Source organism: Oncorhynchus mykiss, chromosome 5 (assembly GCF_013265735.2).
Source record: "Oncorhynchus mykiss isolate Arlee chromosome 5, USDA_OmykA_1.1, whole genome shotgun sequence".
Taxonomy (NCBI): Eukaryota; Metazoa; Chordata; class Actinopteri; order Salmoniformes; family Salmonidae; genus Oncorhynchus; species Oncorhynchus mykiss.
Window position 1 is genome coordinate 5,294,171 of NC_048569.1, and position 18,861 is coordinate 5,313,031.

The 18,861-nt window shown below is 48.0% G+C and overlaps 1 protein-coding gene across 13 annotated transcripts in view; it reads left to right on the forward strand.

Annotated features, from left to right (window-relative positions):
- tcf4 (transcription factor 4) overlaps positions 1 to 18,861 on the forward strand; it is a 430,881-nt gene that overhangs the window by 385,712 nt on the left and 26,308 nt on the right. For all 13 annotated transcript variants that reach the window (XM_036976636.1, XM_036976641.1, XM_036976640.1 and 10 more), the window contains one exon: positions 10,351 to 10,486. In XM_036976636.1, the coding sequence (XP_036832531.1) occupies positions 10,351 to 10,486 (136 nt within the window). The remainder of the gene's footprint in view (positions 1 to 10,350; positions 10,487 to 18,861) is intronic.

An 18,861-nucleotide genomic window follows, 5' to 3' on the forward strand; every position in this document is an offset into this window, starting at 1 on the left:
AGCCCCTCTCTACGATGACTATAGGTATCATCAGCACACAGCCCCTCTCTACGATGACTACAGGTCTCATCAGCACACAGCCCCTCTCTACGATGACTACAGGTCTCATCAGCACACAGCCCCTCTCTACGATGACTACAGGTCTCATCATCACACAGCTCCTCTCTACGATGACTACAGGTCTCATCAGCACACAGCCCCTCTCTACGATGACTATAGGTATCATCAGCACACAGCCCCTCTCTACGATGACTACAGGTCTCATCAGCACACAGCCCCTCTCTACGATGACTACAGGTCTCATCAGCACACAGCCCCTCTCTACGATGACTACAGGTCTCATCAGCACACAGCCCCTCTCTACGATGACTACAGGTCTCATCAGCACACAGCCCCTCTCTACGATGACTATAGGTATCATCAGCACACAGCCCCTCTCTACGATGACTACAGGTCTCATCAGCACACAGCCCCTCTCTACGATGACTACAGGTCTCATCAGCACACAGCCCCTCTCTACGATGACTACAGGTCTCATCATCACACAGCCCCTCTCTACGATGACTACAGGTCTCCTCTCTACGATGACTACAGGTCTCATCAGCACACAGCCCCTCTCTACAATGACTACAGGTCTCATCATCACACAGCTCCTCTCTACGATGACTACAGGTCTCATCAGCACACAGCCCCTCTCTACGATGACTACAGGTCTCATCAGCACACAGCCCCTCTCTACGATGACTACAGGTCTCATCATCACACAGCCCCTCTCTACGATGACTACAGGTCTCCTCTCTACGATGACTACAGGTCTCATCAGCACACAGCCCCTCTCTACAATGACTACAGGTCTCATCATCACACAGCTCCTCTCTACGATGACTACAGGTTTCATCAGCACACCGCCCCTCTCTACGATGACTACAGGTCTCATCATCACACAGCTCCTCTCTACGATGACTACAGGTCCTCTCTCTACGATGACTACAGGTCCCCTCTCTACGATGACTACAGGTCTCATCATCACACAGCTCCTCTCTACGATGACTACAGGTCCCCTCTCTACGATGACTACAGGTCTCATCATCACACAGCTCCTCTCTACGATGACTACAGGTCTCCTCTCTAGGATGACTACAGGTCTCCTCTCTACGATGACTACAGGTCTCCTCTCTATGATGACTACAGGTCCCCTCTCTATGATGACTACAGGACCCTCTCTACGATGACTACAGGTCCCCTCTCTATGATGACTACAGGTCTCCTCTCTACAATGACTACAGGTCCCCTCTCTATGATGACTACAGGTCTCATCATCACACAGCTCCTCTCTACGATGACTACAGGTCCCCTCTCTACGATGACTACAGGTCTCCTCTCTACGATGACTACAGGTCTCCTCTCTACGATGACTACAGGTCTCCTCTCTATGATGACTACAGGTCTCATCATCACACAGCCCCTCTCTTCAATGACTACAGGTCCCCTCTCTATGATGACTACAGGTCTCCTCTCTACGATGACTACAGGTCTCATCAGCACACAGCCCCTCTCTACGATGACTACAGGTTTCATCAGCACACAGCTCCTCTCTACGATGACTACAGGTCTCATCAGCACACAGCCCCTCTCTACGATGACTACAGGTCTCATCAGCACACAGCTCCTCTCTACGATGACTACAGGTCTCCTCTCTACGATGACTACAGGTCTCCTCTCTACGATGACTACAGGTCCCCTCTCTACGATGACTACAGGTCTCCTCTCTATGATGACTACAGGTCCCCTCTCTACGATGACTACAGGTCCCCTCTCTATGATGACTACAGGTCTCCTCTCTACGATGACTACAGGTCTCCTCTCTACGATGACTACAGGTCTCATCAGCACACAGCCCCTCTCTACGATGACTACAGGTCTCATCATCACACAGCCCCTCTCTACGATGACTACAGGTCTCATCATCACACAGCTCCTCTCTATGATGACTACAGGTCTCCTCTCTACGATGACTACAGGTCTCATCAGCACACAGCCCCTCTCTACGATGACTACAGGTCTCCTCTCTACGATGACTACAGGTCCCCTCTCTATGATGACTACAGGTCTCATCAGCACACAGCCCCTCTCTACGATGACTACAGGTCTCATCATCACACAGCTCCTCTCTACGATGACTACAGGTCTCATCAGCACACAGCCCCTCTCTACGATGACTACAGGTCTCATCAGCACACAGCCCCTCTCTACGATGACTACAGGTCTCATCATCACACAGCCCCTCTCTACGATGACTACAGGTCTCCTCTCTACGATGACTACAGGTCTCATCAGCACACAGCCCCTCTCTACAATGACTACAGGTCTCATCATCACACAGCTCCTCTCTACGATGACTACAGGTTTCATCAGCACACCGCCCCTCTCTACGATGACTACAGGTCTCATCATCACACAGCTCCTCTCTACGATGACTACAGGTCCTCTCTCTACGATGACTACAGGTCCCCTCTCTACGATGACTACAGGTCTCATCATCACACAGCTCCTCTCTACGATGACTACAGGTCCCCTCTCTACGATGACTACAGGTCTCATCATCACACAGCTCCTCTCTACGATGACTACAGGTCTCCTCTCTAGGATGACTACAGGTCTCCTCTCTACGATGACTACAGGTCTCCTCTCTATGATGACTACAGGTCCCCTCTCTATGATGACTACAGGTCCCCTCTCTACGATGACTACAGGTCCCCTCTCTATGATGACTACAGGTCTCCTCTCTACAATGACTACAGGTCCCCTCTCTATGATGACTACAGGTCTCATCATCACACAGCTCCTCTCTACGATGACTACAGGTCCCCTCTCTACGATGACTACAGGTCTCCTCTCTACGATGACTACAGGTCTCCTCTCTACGATGACTACAGGTCTCCTCTCTATGATGACTACAGGTGTCATCATCACACAGCCCCTCTCTACGATGACTACAGGTTTCATCAGCACACAGCTCCTCTCTACGATGACTACAGGTCTCATCAGCACACAGCCCCTCTCTACGATGACTACAGGTCTCATCAGCACACAGCTCCTCTCTACGATGACTACAGGTCTCCTCTCTACGATGACTACAGGTCTCCTCTCTACGATGACTACAGGTCCCCTCTCTACGATGACTACAGGTCTCCTCTCTACGATGACTACAGGTCCCCTCTCTACGATGACTACAGGTCCCCTCTCTATGATGACTACAGGTCTCCTCTCTACGATGACTACAGGTCTCCTCTCTACGATGACTACAGGTCTCATCAGCACACAGCCCCTCTCTACGATGACTACAGGTCTCATCATCACACAGCCCCTCTCTACGATGACTACAGGTCTCATCATCACACAGCTCCTCTCTATGATGACTACAGGTCTCCTCTCTACGATGACTACAGGTCTCATCAGCACACAGCCCCTCTCTACGATGACTACAGGTCTCCTCTCTACGATGACTACAGGTCCCCTCTCTATGATGACTACAGGTCTCATCAGCACACAGCCCCTCTCTACGATGACTACAGGTCTCATCATCACACAGCTCCTCTCTATGATGACTACAGGTCTCATCAGCACACAGCCCCTCTCTACGATGACTACAGGTCTCATCATCACACAGCTCCTCTCTATGATGACTACAGGTCTCATCAGCACACAGCCCCTCTCTACGATGACTACAGGTCTCATCATCACACAGCCCCTCTCTACGATGACTACAGGTCTCCTCTCTACGATGACTACAGGTCTCATCATCACACAGCTCCTCTCTATGATGACTACAGGTCTCATCAGCACACAGCCCCTCTCTACGATGACTACAGGTCTCATCTTCACACAGCTCCTCTCTATGATGACTACAGGTCTCATCAGCACTCAGCCCCTCTCTACGATGACTACAGGTCTCCTCTCTATGATGACTACAGGTCTCCTCTCTATGATGACTACAGGTCTCCTCTCTACGATGACTACATGTCCCCTCTCTATGATGACTACAGGTCTCCTCTCTACGATGACTACAGGTCCCCTCTCTACGATGACTACAGGTCTCATCATCACACAGCTCCTCTCTATGATGACTACAGGTCCCCTCTCTACGATGACTACAGGTCTCCTCTCTACGATGACTACAGGTCTCCTCTCTACGATGACTACAGGTCTCATCATCACACAGCCCTTCTCTACGATGACTACAGGTTTCATCAGCACAAAGCCCCTCTCTACGATGACTACAGGTCTCATCAGCACACAGCTCCTCTCTACGATGACTACAGGTCTCATCATCACACAGCCCCTCTCTACGATGACTACAGGTCTCATCATCACACAGCTCCTCTCTACGATGACTACAGGTCTCATCATCACACAGCCCCTCTCTACGATGACTACAGGTTTCATCAGCACACAGCCCCTCTCTATGATGACTACAGGTCTCCTCTCTATGATGACTACAGGTCCTCTCTACGATGACTACAGGTCTCATCATCACACAGCTCCTCTCTATGATGACTACAGGTCTCATCAGCACACAGCTCCTCTCTACGATGACTACAGGTCCCCTCTCTACGATGACTACAGGTCTCCTCTCTATGATGACTACAGGTCCCCTCTCTACGATGACTACAGGTCTCCTCTCTACGATGACTACAGGTCTCCTCTCTACGATGACTACAGGTCTCCTCTCTATGATGACTACAGGTCCCCTCTCTACGATGACTACAGGTCTCCTCTCTACGATGACTACAGGTCTCATCATCACACAGCTCCTCTCTACGATGACTACAGGTCCCCTCTCTACGATGACTACAGGTCTCCTCTCTATGATGACTACAGGTCCCCTCTCAACGATGACTACAGGTCTCCTCTCTACGATGACTACAGGTCTCCTCTCTACGATGACTACAGGTCTCATCATCACACAGCTCCTCTCTACGATGACTACAGGTCTCATCAGCACACAGCTCCTCTCTACAATGACTACAGGTCTCATCAGCACACAGCTCCTCTCTATGATGACTACAGGTCTCCTCTCTACGATGACTACAGGTCTCATCAGCACACAGCCCCTCTCTACGATGACTACAGGTCTCATCATCACACATCTCCTCTCTATGATGACTGCAGGTCTCATCAGCACACAGCCCCTCTCTACGATGACTACAGGTCTCATCATCACACAGCCCCTCTCTACGATGACTACAGGTCTCCTCTCTATGATGACTACAGGTCCCCTCTCTACGATGACTACAGGTCTCCTCTCTACGATGACTACAGGTCCCCTCTCTACGATGACTACAGGTCCCCTCTCTTCGATGACTACAGGTCTCCTCTCTATGATGACTTCAGGTCCCCTCTCTACGATGACTACAGGTCTCCTCTCTACAATGACTACAGGTCCCCTCTCTACGATGACTACAGGTCCCCTCTCTACGATGACTACAGGTCCCCTCTCTACGATGACTACAGGTCCCCTCTCTACGATGACTACAGGTCCCCTCTCTACGATGACTACAGGTCTCATCAGCACACAGCTCCTCTCTACGATGACTACAGGTCCCCTCTCTACGATGACTACAGGGAGGGCTGCAGGGCCATGCTGCCGTTCTCTCGACTCCACCCGTTAACATGCCTTCCTGTGGAAACTAATGTTAGGAGAAAATGTAGAACCCTTCTGATTCCCCATATTGAAGAATAGATACAGCAGATTGGAAGGAGTGTTATTGCTGCTGACGGTCTTTCCTGCTGGAGGAAAGAGAGAAACAGTTCTGCTCTGCACTTGACCCAGAAACAGTTTACCTCCTTCCTTACCTCCTTCCTTACCTCCATCCTTCCTCCTTCCTTCCTCCTTCGGTTTACCTCGTTCCTTATCTCCTTCCTTCCTCCTTCGGTTTACCTCCTTCCTTCCTCCTTCCTTCCTCCTTCGGTTTACCTCCTTCCTTACCTCCATCCTTCCTCCTTCCTTCCTCCTTCGGTTTACCTCCTTCCTTCCTCCTTCCTTCCTCCTTTGGTTTACCTCCTTCCTTACCTCCATCCTTCCTCCTTCCTTCCTCCTTCGGTTTACCTCCTTCCTTCCTCCTTCCTTCCTCCTTCAGTTTACCTCCTTCCTTACCTCCTTCCTTCCTCCTTCCTTACCTCCTTCCTTACCTCCTTCCTTCCTCCTTCGGTTTACCTCCTTCCTTCCTCCTTCCTTACCTCCTTCCTTACATCCTTCCTCCTTCCTTACCTCCTTCCTTACCTCCTTCCTTCCTCCTTCCTTACCTCCTTCCTTACCTCCTTCCTTCCTCATTCCTTCCTCCTTCGGTTTACCTCCTTCCTTACCTCCTTCCTTCCTCCTTCCTTCCTCCTTCGGTTTACCTCCTTCCTTACCACCTTCCTTCCTCCTTCCTTACCTCCTTCCTTACCTCCTTCCTTCCTCCTTCGGTTCACCTCCTTCCTTCCCCCTTCCCTACCTCCTTCCTTACCTCCTTCCTTACCTCCTTCCTTCCTCCTTCCTTCCTCCTCCTTCCTTACCTCCTTCCTTCCTCCTTCCTTACCTCCTTCCTTCCTCCTTCCTTCCTCCTTCCTTACCTCCTTCCTTCCTCCTTCCTTACCTCCTTCCTTAACTCCTTCCTTACCTCCTTCCTTACCTCCTTCCTTCCTCCTTCCTTACCTCCTTCCTTACCTCCTTCCTTCCTCCTTCGGTTCACCTCCTTCATGAATCCTGCATAGTCAGAGTACTGTACCTCAAGCAGACAGACAGACAGGCAGGAAGGCAGACAGACAGGTAGACAGACATGACAGGCAGAGACAGACAGACAGACAGGTGGAGTGTGGGACTGTGAAGCGCCATCCTCTTGATTAATAGTGGCACAAGTGACAGGGTGACTCTAGGAAACCATCTCCCCAGCCGCCCCGCATGTTCATCCGCCCACACATCATCATACTAATTTAGCAGAGTTTTAAAATATAAAACCTTTATTAAATATGTATTCCAGAACCTTCTATCCCCAGCCAGGATGGTGCCATTTGGCATTTGGGGTTTGTGTTGTGATGAAAGACGAGGAGCAAACAAACGCAGCTGGCTTGGAACGCATTCCTCTCCCTCTGCCTGTCGGTACGCTCCCCACAAAGCCGCTCGACATTTTCTGATATTTGCATCAAGCAAGGAGGTGTAGCTGACATCTCCAGTTGCACTGTCAGAGGCTTAGCTGGACTTATAGACAAGACAGGGAGAGAGAAGGGAGAGAGAGGTAGAGAGAAGGGAGAGAGAGGTAGAGAGAAGGGAGAGAGAGGTAGAGAGAAGGGAGAGAGAAGGAAGAGAGAGGGAGAGAGAAGGGAGAGAGAAGAGAGAGAGAGGGAGAGAGAAGGGAGAGAGAAGGGAGAGAGAGGTAGAGAGAAGGGAGAGAGAAGGGAGAGAGAGGTAGAGAGAAGGGAGAGAGAAGGGAGAGAGAGGGAGAGAGAAGGGAGAGAGAGGTAGAGAGAAGGGAGAGAGAAGGGAGAGAGAGGGAGAGAGAAGGGAGAGAGAGGGAGAGAGAAGGGAGAGAGAGGTAGAGAGAAGGGAGAGAGAGGGAGAGAGAAGGGAGAGAGAGGGAGAGAGAAGAGAGGTAGAATGACACCATACGACGTAAAGAGAGAGTGACAGAGGAAAAGAAGAGACGAGGGAGAAAAATAACTTGTGCCAAAATCTGAATTCCTGCTGGATCTAGAGGATCCGTCAGGGGAATTAGAAGCCCCACAATTAAACATATGGGTATTAAGATAATTGTCAGTTGTGTTGGCGGACATGATAGTAGACAGATGGATGGGAATCACTGAGCTCCGCTGAGGAGAGAGAGGCTCCCTGGGAGAGAGAGCGTTTTATATTTTACCTGCCTGAACGGATCTGAGCGGCTTCACTATTACTGCCATCCAGGTTTAGTTAGGACAGAGAGAGAACGCGAAGGAAGAGAGAGAAGGAGGAAGAGAGGGAAGGAGGAAGAGAGAGAACGCGAGGGAGGAGAGGGAAGGAGGAAGAGAGGAGGAGGATAGAACATGGGGGTGTAGTAGTGTGTGTGTGGGGTGGGGTGGGGGGGTGTAGATTGGGACCGGGTCCTTCCTCTCTGTGATGCACAGGGGGAGGCTGCCCTCTGCAGGTCAACAACAGTAGTACACATCTGGGGAATGAAGAGAGGGAAGGAGGCAGAGAGGGAAGGAGGAAGAGAGGGAAGGAGGAAGAGATGGAAGTAAGTGAAATGGAAGGAGGAAGAGAGAGAAGGAGGAAGAGAGGGAAGGAAGAGAGAGGGAAGGAGGAAGAGAAGGAAGGAGGAAGAGAGAGGGAAGGAGGAAGAGAAGGAAGGAGGTAGAGAGGGAAGGAGGTAGAGAGGGAAGGAAGAGAGAGGGAAGGAGGTAGAGAGGGAAGGAGGAAGGGGAGTTTGCTGAAAGGGAGACTAGCTGATCACTTATAGAGAAAATCAAGGGGGAATGATATGGAGGATGTAGGAAACATTAAAGGGTTATCACGATACCAGCATCACTATACCACAATACCAGCATCACTATACCACGATACCAGCATCACTATACCACAATACCAGCATCACTATACCACAATACCAGCATCACTATACCACGATACAAGCATCACTATACCACAATACCAGCATCACTATACCACAATACTAGCATCACTATACCACGATACCAGCATCCCTATACCACAATACCAGCATCACTATACCACAATACCAGCATCACTATACCATGATACCAGAATCACTATACCACAATACCAGCATCACTATACCACGATACCAGCATCACTATACCACAATACCAGCATCACTATACCACAATACCGGCATCACTATACCACAATACCAGCATCACTATACCACAATACCAGCATTACTATACCACGATGCCATCATCACTATACCACAATACCAGTATCATTATACCACAATACCAGCATAACTATACCACGATACCAGCATCACTATACCACAATACCAGCATTACTATACCACAATACCAGCATCACTATACCACAATACTGGCATCACTATACCACAATACCAGCATCACTATACCACAATACCAGCATCACTATACCACAATACCAGCATCACTATACCACAATACCAGCGTCACTATACCAAGATACCAGCATCACTATACCACAATACCAGCATCACTATACCACGATACCAGCATCACTATACCATGATACCAGCATCACTATACCACGATACCAGCATCACTATACCATGATACCAGCATCACTATACCATGATACCAGCATCACTATATGATGATACCAGCATCACTATACCACGATACCAGCATCACTATACCACGATACCAGCATCACTATACCATGATACCAGCATCACTATACCATGACACCAGCATCACTACACCACAATACGAGCATCACTATACCACGATACCAGCATCACTATACCATGATACCAGCATCACTATACCACGATACCAGCATCACTATACCATGATACCAGCATCACTATACCATGATACCAGCATCACTATATGATGATACCAGCATCACTATAGCAAGATACCAGCATCACTATGCCACGATACCAGCATCACTATACCACGATACCAGTATCACTATACCACGATACCAGCATCACTATACCACGATACCAGCATCACTATACCATGATACCAGCATCACTATACCATGACACCAGCATCACTATACCACAATACGAGCATCACTATACCATGATACCAGCATCACTATACCATGATACCAGCATCACTATACCAAGATACCAGCATCACTATACCACGATACCAGCATCACGATACCATGACACCAGCATCACTATACCACGATACCAGTATCACTATACCACGATACCAGCATCACTATACCACGATTCCAGCATCACTATACCACGATACCAGCATCACTATACCACGATACCAGCATCACTATACCATGATACCAGCATCACTATACCATGATACCAGCATCACTATACCACGATACCAGCATCACTATACCACGATACCAGCATCACTATACCATGATACCAGCATCACTATACCACGATACCAGCATCACTATAACACGATACCTGATAACCATGACAAGAAGAAAAACACAAAGCAGATTCAACTCTTACTGAACATGTATGAATCATATTTATAACGTGTACTTATAGCTAGTCATATTATTCAATAAATGCATGAATCATGAGCTGCTGTTTGTGTTCAGTGGCCTTCGTCCGCATCGTGACGTGTGTTTGCGCCGTATCCCTCCTGATCCCTCATGGTTAACGTGTTTCTCCTTCTCTCTCTGGTTCCCTGCAGGTGGGCTCTCACAGGGAAGATGGTAGCGTGGCCATGCGTGGCAGCCATCCCATCAGACCCAACCAAGTGCCAGTCCCCCAGCTGCCCCAGCAGTCTGCCACATCACCAGATCTCAACCAGACTGATACATACCGGGGTGAGTACCATACCGGGGTGAGTACCATACCGGGGTGAGTACCATACCGGGGTGAGTACCAAAGCGGGGGGGGGGGGGGGGGGGGGGGGGAGGAGGAGAGTAGCAACTAGCTCACGGAGACAAACAAACACAAATCAAATACAAAACCCCCCGTGTGAAGGTGGGCTCCCATCTGGTTGGCCCTGGAAACCTGGAAACATGGAAACATGGCCCTGGAAACATGGAAACATGGCCCTGGAAACATGGAGACATGGCCCTGGAAACATGGAAACATGGCCCTGGAAACATGGAAACATGGCCCTGGAAACATGGCCCTGGAAACATGGAAACATGGCCCTGGAAACATGGTCCTGGAAACATGGCCCTGGAAACATGGAAACATGGCCCTGGAAACATGGCCCTGGAAACATGGCCCTGGAAACATGGAAACATGGCCCTGGAAACATAGCCCTGGAAACATAGCCCTGGAAACATCAAATATGATCAGTTTTGTTACTGTTGGGAAATATCCATTAGCAAATTATAGTATAATTATTTTTTGGGTGAAAAACAAACATTTGAATAGAATAAATATATTTTTTAAATGGTCAATTATCACATACACTCATATCCAGATTTTATCGACAGTAAAATCAGTGCAATTGGCAGAGTCCACAATTGAATGTGTGAGTAATTATGATTTAACAGAGAAAACACAATGTATTTCAAATATGAATATGTAAAAGGAAATTGTATATGACCGATGCTGTGAAGCAAATTAGCCCTGAGGCCTGTCTACAGACTGGAAATGACTTCCTTGGCAACGTATCGTCCTGAGGCCCTCGCCAACAGCACACACACACACACACATACACACACACACACACACACACTACAGAGACAGACACACACACTACAGAGACATACACACACTACAGAGACAGACACACACACTACAGAGACAGACACACACACTACAGAGACAGACACACACACACACACTACAGAGACACACACACACACACACTACAGACACACACACACACACTACAGAGACAGACACACACACTACAGAGACAAACACACACTACAGAGACAGACACACACACTACAGAGACAGACACACACACACACACTACAGAGACACACACACACACACTACAGACACACACACACACTACAGAGACACACACACTACAGAGACACACACACTACAGAGACAGACACACACACACTACAGAGACACACACACACTACAGAGATACACCCACTACAGACACACACACACTACAGAGACAGATACACACACTACAGAGACACACACACTACAGACACACACACACTACAGAGACAGACACACTACAGAGACACACACACACACACACACACTACAGAGACACACACTACAGAGACAGACACACACTACAGAGTCAGACACACACTACAGAGACAGACACACACACACACACACACACACACACTACAGAAACACACACACACACACACACACTACAGAGACACACACACACACTACAGAGACACACACACACTACAGACACACACACACTACAGACACACACACACTACATAGACAGATACACACACTACAGAGACAGACACACACTACAGAGACACACACACTACAGACACACACACACTACAGAGACAGACACACTACAGAGACACACACACACACTACAGAGACAGACACACACTACAGAGACAGACACACACTACAGAGACACACACACACACACACACATACACACACACACACACACACACTACAGAGACAGACACACACACTACAGAGACATACACACACTACAGAGACAGACACACACACTACAGAGACAGACACACACACTACAGAGACAGACACACACACACACACTACAGAGACACACACACACACACACTACAGACACACACACACACACTACAGAGACAGACACACACACTACAGAGACAAACACACACTACAGAGACAGACACACACACTACAGAGACAGACACACACACACACACTACAGAGACACACACACACACACTACAGACACACACACACACTACAGAGACACACACACTACAGAGACACACACACTACAGAGACAGACACACACACACTACAGAGACACACACACACTACAGAGATACACCCACTACAGACACACACACACTACAGAGACAGATACACACACTACAGAGACACACACACTACAGACACACACACACTACAGAGACAGACACACTACAGAGACACACACACACACACACACACTACAGAGACACACACTACAGAGACAGACACACACTACAGAGTCAGACACACACTACAGAGACAGACACACACACACACACACACACACACACTACAGAAACACACACACACACACACACTACAGAGACACACACACACACTACAGAGACACACACACACTACAGACACACACACACTACAGACACACACACACTACATAGACAGATACACACACTACAGAGACAGACACACACTACAGAGACACACACACTACAGACACACACACACTACAGAGACAGACACACTACAGAGACACACACACACACTACAGAGACAGACACACACTACAGAGACAGACACACACTACAGAGACACACACACACACACACACTACAGAGACAGACACACGCACACACACTACAGAGAGACACACTCTACAGAGACAGACACACTACAGAGACACACACACTCTACAGAGACAGACACACACTACAGAGACAGACACACACTACAGAGACACACACACACACACACTACAGAGACAGACACACTACAGAGACAGCTGAGAGTATAACTATAGGTAACGTGTACTAAAGCTTCCCAGTGTATGTTAGAGTGTTGCATCAGGATGTGTCTTCTCTAAGTCTGAGGCATTACGTTGGTCTCCTTCCCTCTGGCTGCAGAGGACTAGTAGCTACTAAAAACGGTGTTGTACCTTTTCTGTATCCCATTTTGCCCTGGACATAAATACAGATTTTTTTTACCGTGTATTTCCCCTATATTTCCTGTATTTCCTCCACTCCACTTCCAACGTAGCTGCTGAGCTGAGTCCCCCACTCCACTTCCAACGTAGCTGCTGAGCTGAGTCCCCCACTCCACTTCTAACGTAGCTGCTGTGCTGAGTCCCCCACTCCACTTCCAACGTAGCTGCTGTGCTGAGTCCCCCACTCCACTTCCAACGTAGCTGCTGTGCTGAGTCCCCCACTCCACTTCCAACGTAGCTGCTGAGCTGAGTCCCCCACTCCACTTCTAACGTAGCTGCTGTGCTGAGTCCCCCACTCCACTTCCAACGTAGCTGCTGTGCTGAGTCCCCCACTCCACTTCCAACGTAGCTGCTGAGCTGAGTCCTGCACTCCACTTCCAACGTAGCTGCTGTGCTGAGTCCTCCACTCCACTTCCAACGTAGCTGCTGAGCTGAGTCCCCCACTCCACTTCCAACGTAGCTGCTGAGCTGAGTCCCCCACTCCACTTCCAACGTAGCTGCTGAGCTGAGTCCTCCACTCCACTTCCAACGTAGCTGCTGTGCTGAGTCCCCCACTCCACTTCCAACGTAGCTGCTGTGCTGAGTCCCCCACTCCACTTCCAACGTAGCTGCTGTGCTGAGTCCCCCACTCCACTTCCAACGTAGCTGCTGAGCTGAGTCCTCCACTCCACTTCCAACGTAGCTGCTGAGCTGAGTCCTCCACTCCACTTCCAACGTAGCTGCTGTGCTGAGTCCCCCACTCCACTTCCAACGTAGCTCCTGAGCTGAGTCCCCCACTCCACTTCCAACGTAGCTGCTGAGCTGAGTCCCCCACTCCACTTCCAACGTAGCTGCTGAGCTGAGTCCCCCACTCCACTTCTAACGTAGCTGCTGTGCTGAGTGCTTCGCTGCCGCTCTCCCCTCCTTTGTCTGGTCACTGGTGTAGTCTAGAAACTTCTGGTTGTACACACAACTGAGTCAGATACAGAGAGTCAGATACAGAGAGTCAGATACAGAGAGTCAGATACAGAGAGTCGGATACAGAGAGTCAGATACAGAGTCGGATACAGAGAGTCAGATACAGAGAGTCAGACACAGAGAGTCAGATACACAGAGTCAGATACAGAGAGTCAGATACAGAGAGTCAGATACAGAGAGTCAGACACAGAGAGTCAGATACAGAGAGTCAGACACAGAGAGTCAGATACAGAGAGTCAGATACAGTGAGTCAGATACAGAGAGTCAGATAGGCTGGCAGCAGGCTGGCAGCAGCCTGACGGCCATTTTGTTTATTTTCTTCTCTGTGATTGAGCCATTGAGGGCATTTTGAGGAAGTCTGCGAGATGAGGGGCCTCTTTTGTGAAAGTGTGTGTGTGTGTGTGTGTGTGTGTGTGTGTGTGTGTGTGTGTGTGTGTGTGTGTGTGTGTGTGTGTGTGTGTTGTGAGACAGTGTGGGAACAGTGTTTTATGTTGACAGGGATGTTGGCACAGGCCCATGGAATGACGTCAAACAAACAGAGAGCTATATTCTCCATCTGGATAGTGATAGGGGAGAGGAGGGGGGAAGAGAGGGGGAGAGGAGGGGGGAGGGGGAATGGGAATGGGAGAGGAGGGGGAAAGGGGAGAAGAGGGGGAGTGAAGGGGGATGCAGGGGAGAGGAGGGAGGGGGAGAGGAGGGAAGAGGGGAAAAGGGAGAGTAGGGGGAGTAAAGGGGGAGGCAGGGGATAGGAGGGGGGGAGGAGGGAGGGGGGGAAAGGGAGAGGACGGGGGAGTAAAGGGGGAGGCGGGGGAGAGGAGGGAGGGGGAGAGGAGGGAGGAGGGGAAAGGGGAGAGGAGGGGGGAGTAAAGGGGGAGGCGGGGGAGAAGAGAGGAGGGGGAGATGGGGGGGAGGAGGAGGAGGAGTAGGGAGAAGGGGCAGGGGGGGGCACTGTGAGACCATACAGTCAAACCCCTTTTTTGTCTCCAGAGCAGACACTCCCTCAGTCTCCCCCTCCCCCTCTCTTCCCTCCTCCTCCCCCCTCCCGTGATAACCGGATGAGTGTGCCTGGTAGACACTGTTTTCAGAGAGGCAGGCATGCCAAACACACACACACATTACTCCTTACTCTTTCGGGGTTTTGCACCAATGTTGTTTTTATTTTCCAGTCATATTTCTCTCTCCTTTCTGATGATTTAAGAGATAAAAGCAGTGCCTATCTGGCACTAAAATAAACTCACTTTGACATGTCCTTCAAATGACCATCAGAATATTTTCTAAACTTTTAAGACGCCTATAATCCGTGACTGGATTTTTTCTGTCTGAGCCTCCGTCTCCATGAGTGCCCAAGTTCTTGTAGTATCTTGTAGGAAATTGGGACTTGACACATTTTGTCATGCCAAAACCGGATTAGAAACCAGCAGTTAAATCAAAAGTATAAGATTCACAATGTCACTAAGAATAAAACAAACAACCAAAACATCAATGTTGACACTACAGTGTCAAAACATAATTGTGTCATGAGTACCATTTGCAAGATTTTGTGGACCCACAACTATGGTGTATGGACATTAGCTAGCTAGCTAACTTTAGCATTCTAGCAAAGCTAGTCAGCATAGGCTGCTGCAAGATAATCAGTTTGTGTTAGCTACCTAGCTAGCCAGCCTAGCTAGCTCTAGTCCAATGGAAACCGATGCAGCCCTGTTGGCTACGTGGCTAGCTAGATGACTAGTGGTGAAAGTGAGGTCCCTATGAGATTCAAGGCTTAATAAGTGTCATCGTGCAGAAATATATTTAAAAAAAATAACTGTTTAATGAGCTAGCTAAGTTAGCTAACAAGATAGCTATGAAAGTTACCAGTGTGCATGCACAAATACATGATGACACATTGTATCGAAGTCAGGGAAGGCATGCAGAATGCACTGTCTCTCTAGTACTGGACTGAACTGCCCTAGCTAGCTAGCTAGCTAGCTAGCTAGTAGAGAAGGTACACAAACAGCGGTATAAATATGCACAGCTCCATACAATTATATTGTTCTAGTCGATGACAAGACATGTTGCAAAGTAAATACCCCATCGTGTTCAAATATATCTCATTGCATTGCATGCTAGTGCATAAAATCTCCAGTTGTTTTTTTTATTGTTGCGTAGGACAGGAGCCGCACCCAACATCAAGCTTACGAAAGGGAAACATCGCTAGCTAATTTAGGGCGGCAGGTAGACTAGCTAATTTAGGGCGGCAGGTAGCCTAGCTAATTTAGGGCGGCAGGTAGCCTAGCTAATTTAGGGCGGCAGGTAGCCTAGCTAATTTAGGCCGGCAGGTAGCCTAGCTAATTTAGGGCGGCCGGTAGCCAAGCGGTTAAGAGTGTTTCGGTCATTAATCAAAAGGTTGCTGGTTCAAATCCCTCAGCCGACTAGGTGAAAAATCTGTTGATGTGCCCTTAATCGTAATCGCTCTGACACAGATCACACAACCTGAGGATGAGAGCGTCGACTAAAAGTACAAATGGATACACATTTATGATAGCTAGTGTGATGAAACCCGGTGACCACTACATGTCCTCGTATTCCCATGTTTGGATCAAATGCACTTGATTTGTCATCCGTACTGTGTGAATGACAAGCCCATTCAATCTATTTTTGGGGTGTCTATATTCATTGTTTATACTCAGCATGTAGGAACCTACGTACTGTAGATCGTTTGTATTCATGATGGATTGAGTGTGAGCTTCGTTTCATCTTTTAAAGTGTAAGAAGGCATTTGATATCTCAAAGTATGCAGTATTTCCATTTCTTAGTGCCGAACAATTAACCGATTATTCTTAATTTTTTTCCCCCTTTTTTAAACAACTAATTGACCAACTTCGGTTCAATTATTTGAATTCTATTGAGTTTTCTTCTGTGCATTCAATGTGCATATTTCACAGTTTCTCTAGAGATAAATCAGATCCAGCCTGAACTGTGTGATGTAGTAGGGAGTTGTAGTTTCTCTTGAGATAAATCAGATCCAGCCTTGAACTGTGTGATGTAGTAGGGAGTTGTAGTTTCTCTTGAGATAAATCAGATCCAGTCTGATCTGTGTGATGTAGTAGGGAGTTGTAGTTTCTCTTGAAATAAATCCGTTCCAGCCTTGAACTGTGTGATGTAGTAGGGAGTTGTAGTTTCTCTTGAAATAAATCCGTTCCAGCCTTGAACTGTGTGATGTAGTAGGGAGTTGTAGTTTCTCTTGAAATAAATCTGTTCCAGCCTTGAACTGTGTGATGTAGTAGGGAGTTGTAGTTTCTCTTGAAATAAATCAGATCCAGTCTGAACTGTGTGATGTAGTAGGGAGTTGTAGTTTCTCTTGAAATAAATCTGTTCCAGCCTTGAACTGTGTGATGTAGTAGGGAGTTGTAGTTTCTCTTGAGATAAATCAGATCCAGTCTGAACTGTGTGATGTAGTAGGGAGTTGTAGTTTCTCTTGAGATAAATCAGATCCAGTCTGAACTGTGTGATGTAGTAGGGAGTTGTAGTTTCTCTTGAGATAAATCAGATCCAGTCTGAACTGTGTGATGTAGTAGGGAGTTGTAGTTTCTCTTGAGATAAATCAGATCCAGTCTGAACTGTGTGATGTAGTAGGGAGTTGTAGTTTCTCTTGAAATAAATCCGTTCCAGCCTTGAACTGTGTGATGTAGTAGGGAGTTGTAGTTTCTCTTGAGATAAATCAGATCCAGTCTGAACTGTGTGATGTAGTAGGGAGTTGTAGTTTCTCTTGAGATAAATCAGATCCAGTCTGAACTGTGTGATGTAGTAGGGAGTTGTAGTTTCTCTTGAGATAAATCAGATCCAGTCTGAACTGTGTGATGTAGTAGGGAGTTGTAGTTTCTCTTGAGATAAATCAGATCCAGTCTGAACTGTGTGATGTAGTAGGGAGTTGTAGTTTCTCTTGAGATAAATCAGATCCAGTCTGAACTGTGTGATGTAGTAGGGAGTATAGGCCGACCGACTAATAGGAATGGCATATTAATTAGGGCCGATTTCAAGTTTTCATAACAATCGGAAATCTGTATTTTTGGGCGCTGATTTTTTTCTAGTATTTTTGTTTACCTTTATTTTACTAGGCAAGTCAGTTAAGAACACATTCTTATTTTCAATGACGGCCTAGGAACAGTGGGTTAACTGCCTTGTTCAGGGGCAGAACGGCACCTTGTCAGCTCGGGGATCCAATTTTGCAACCTTACAGTTAATTAGTCCAACGCACTAACCACCTGCCTCTCATTGCACTCCACGAGGAGCCTGCCTGTTACGCGAATGCAGTAGAAGCCAAGGTAAGTTGCTAGCTAGCATTTAAACTTATCTTATAAAAAACAATCAATCAATCATAATCACTAGTTATAACTACACATGGTTGATGATATTACTAGTTTATCTAGCGTGTCC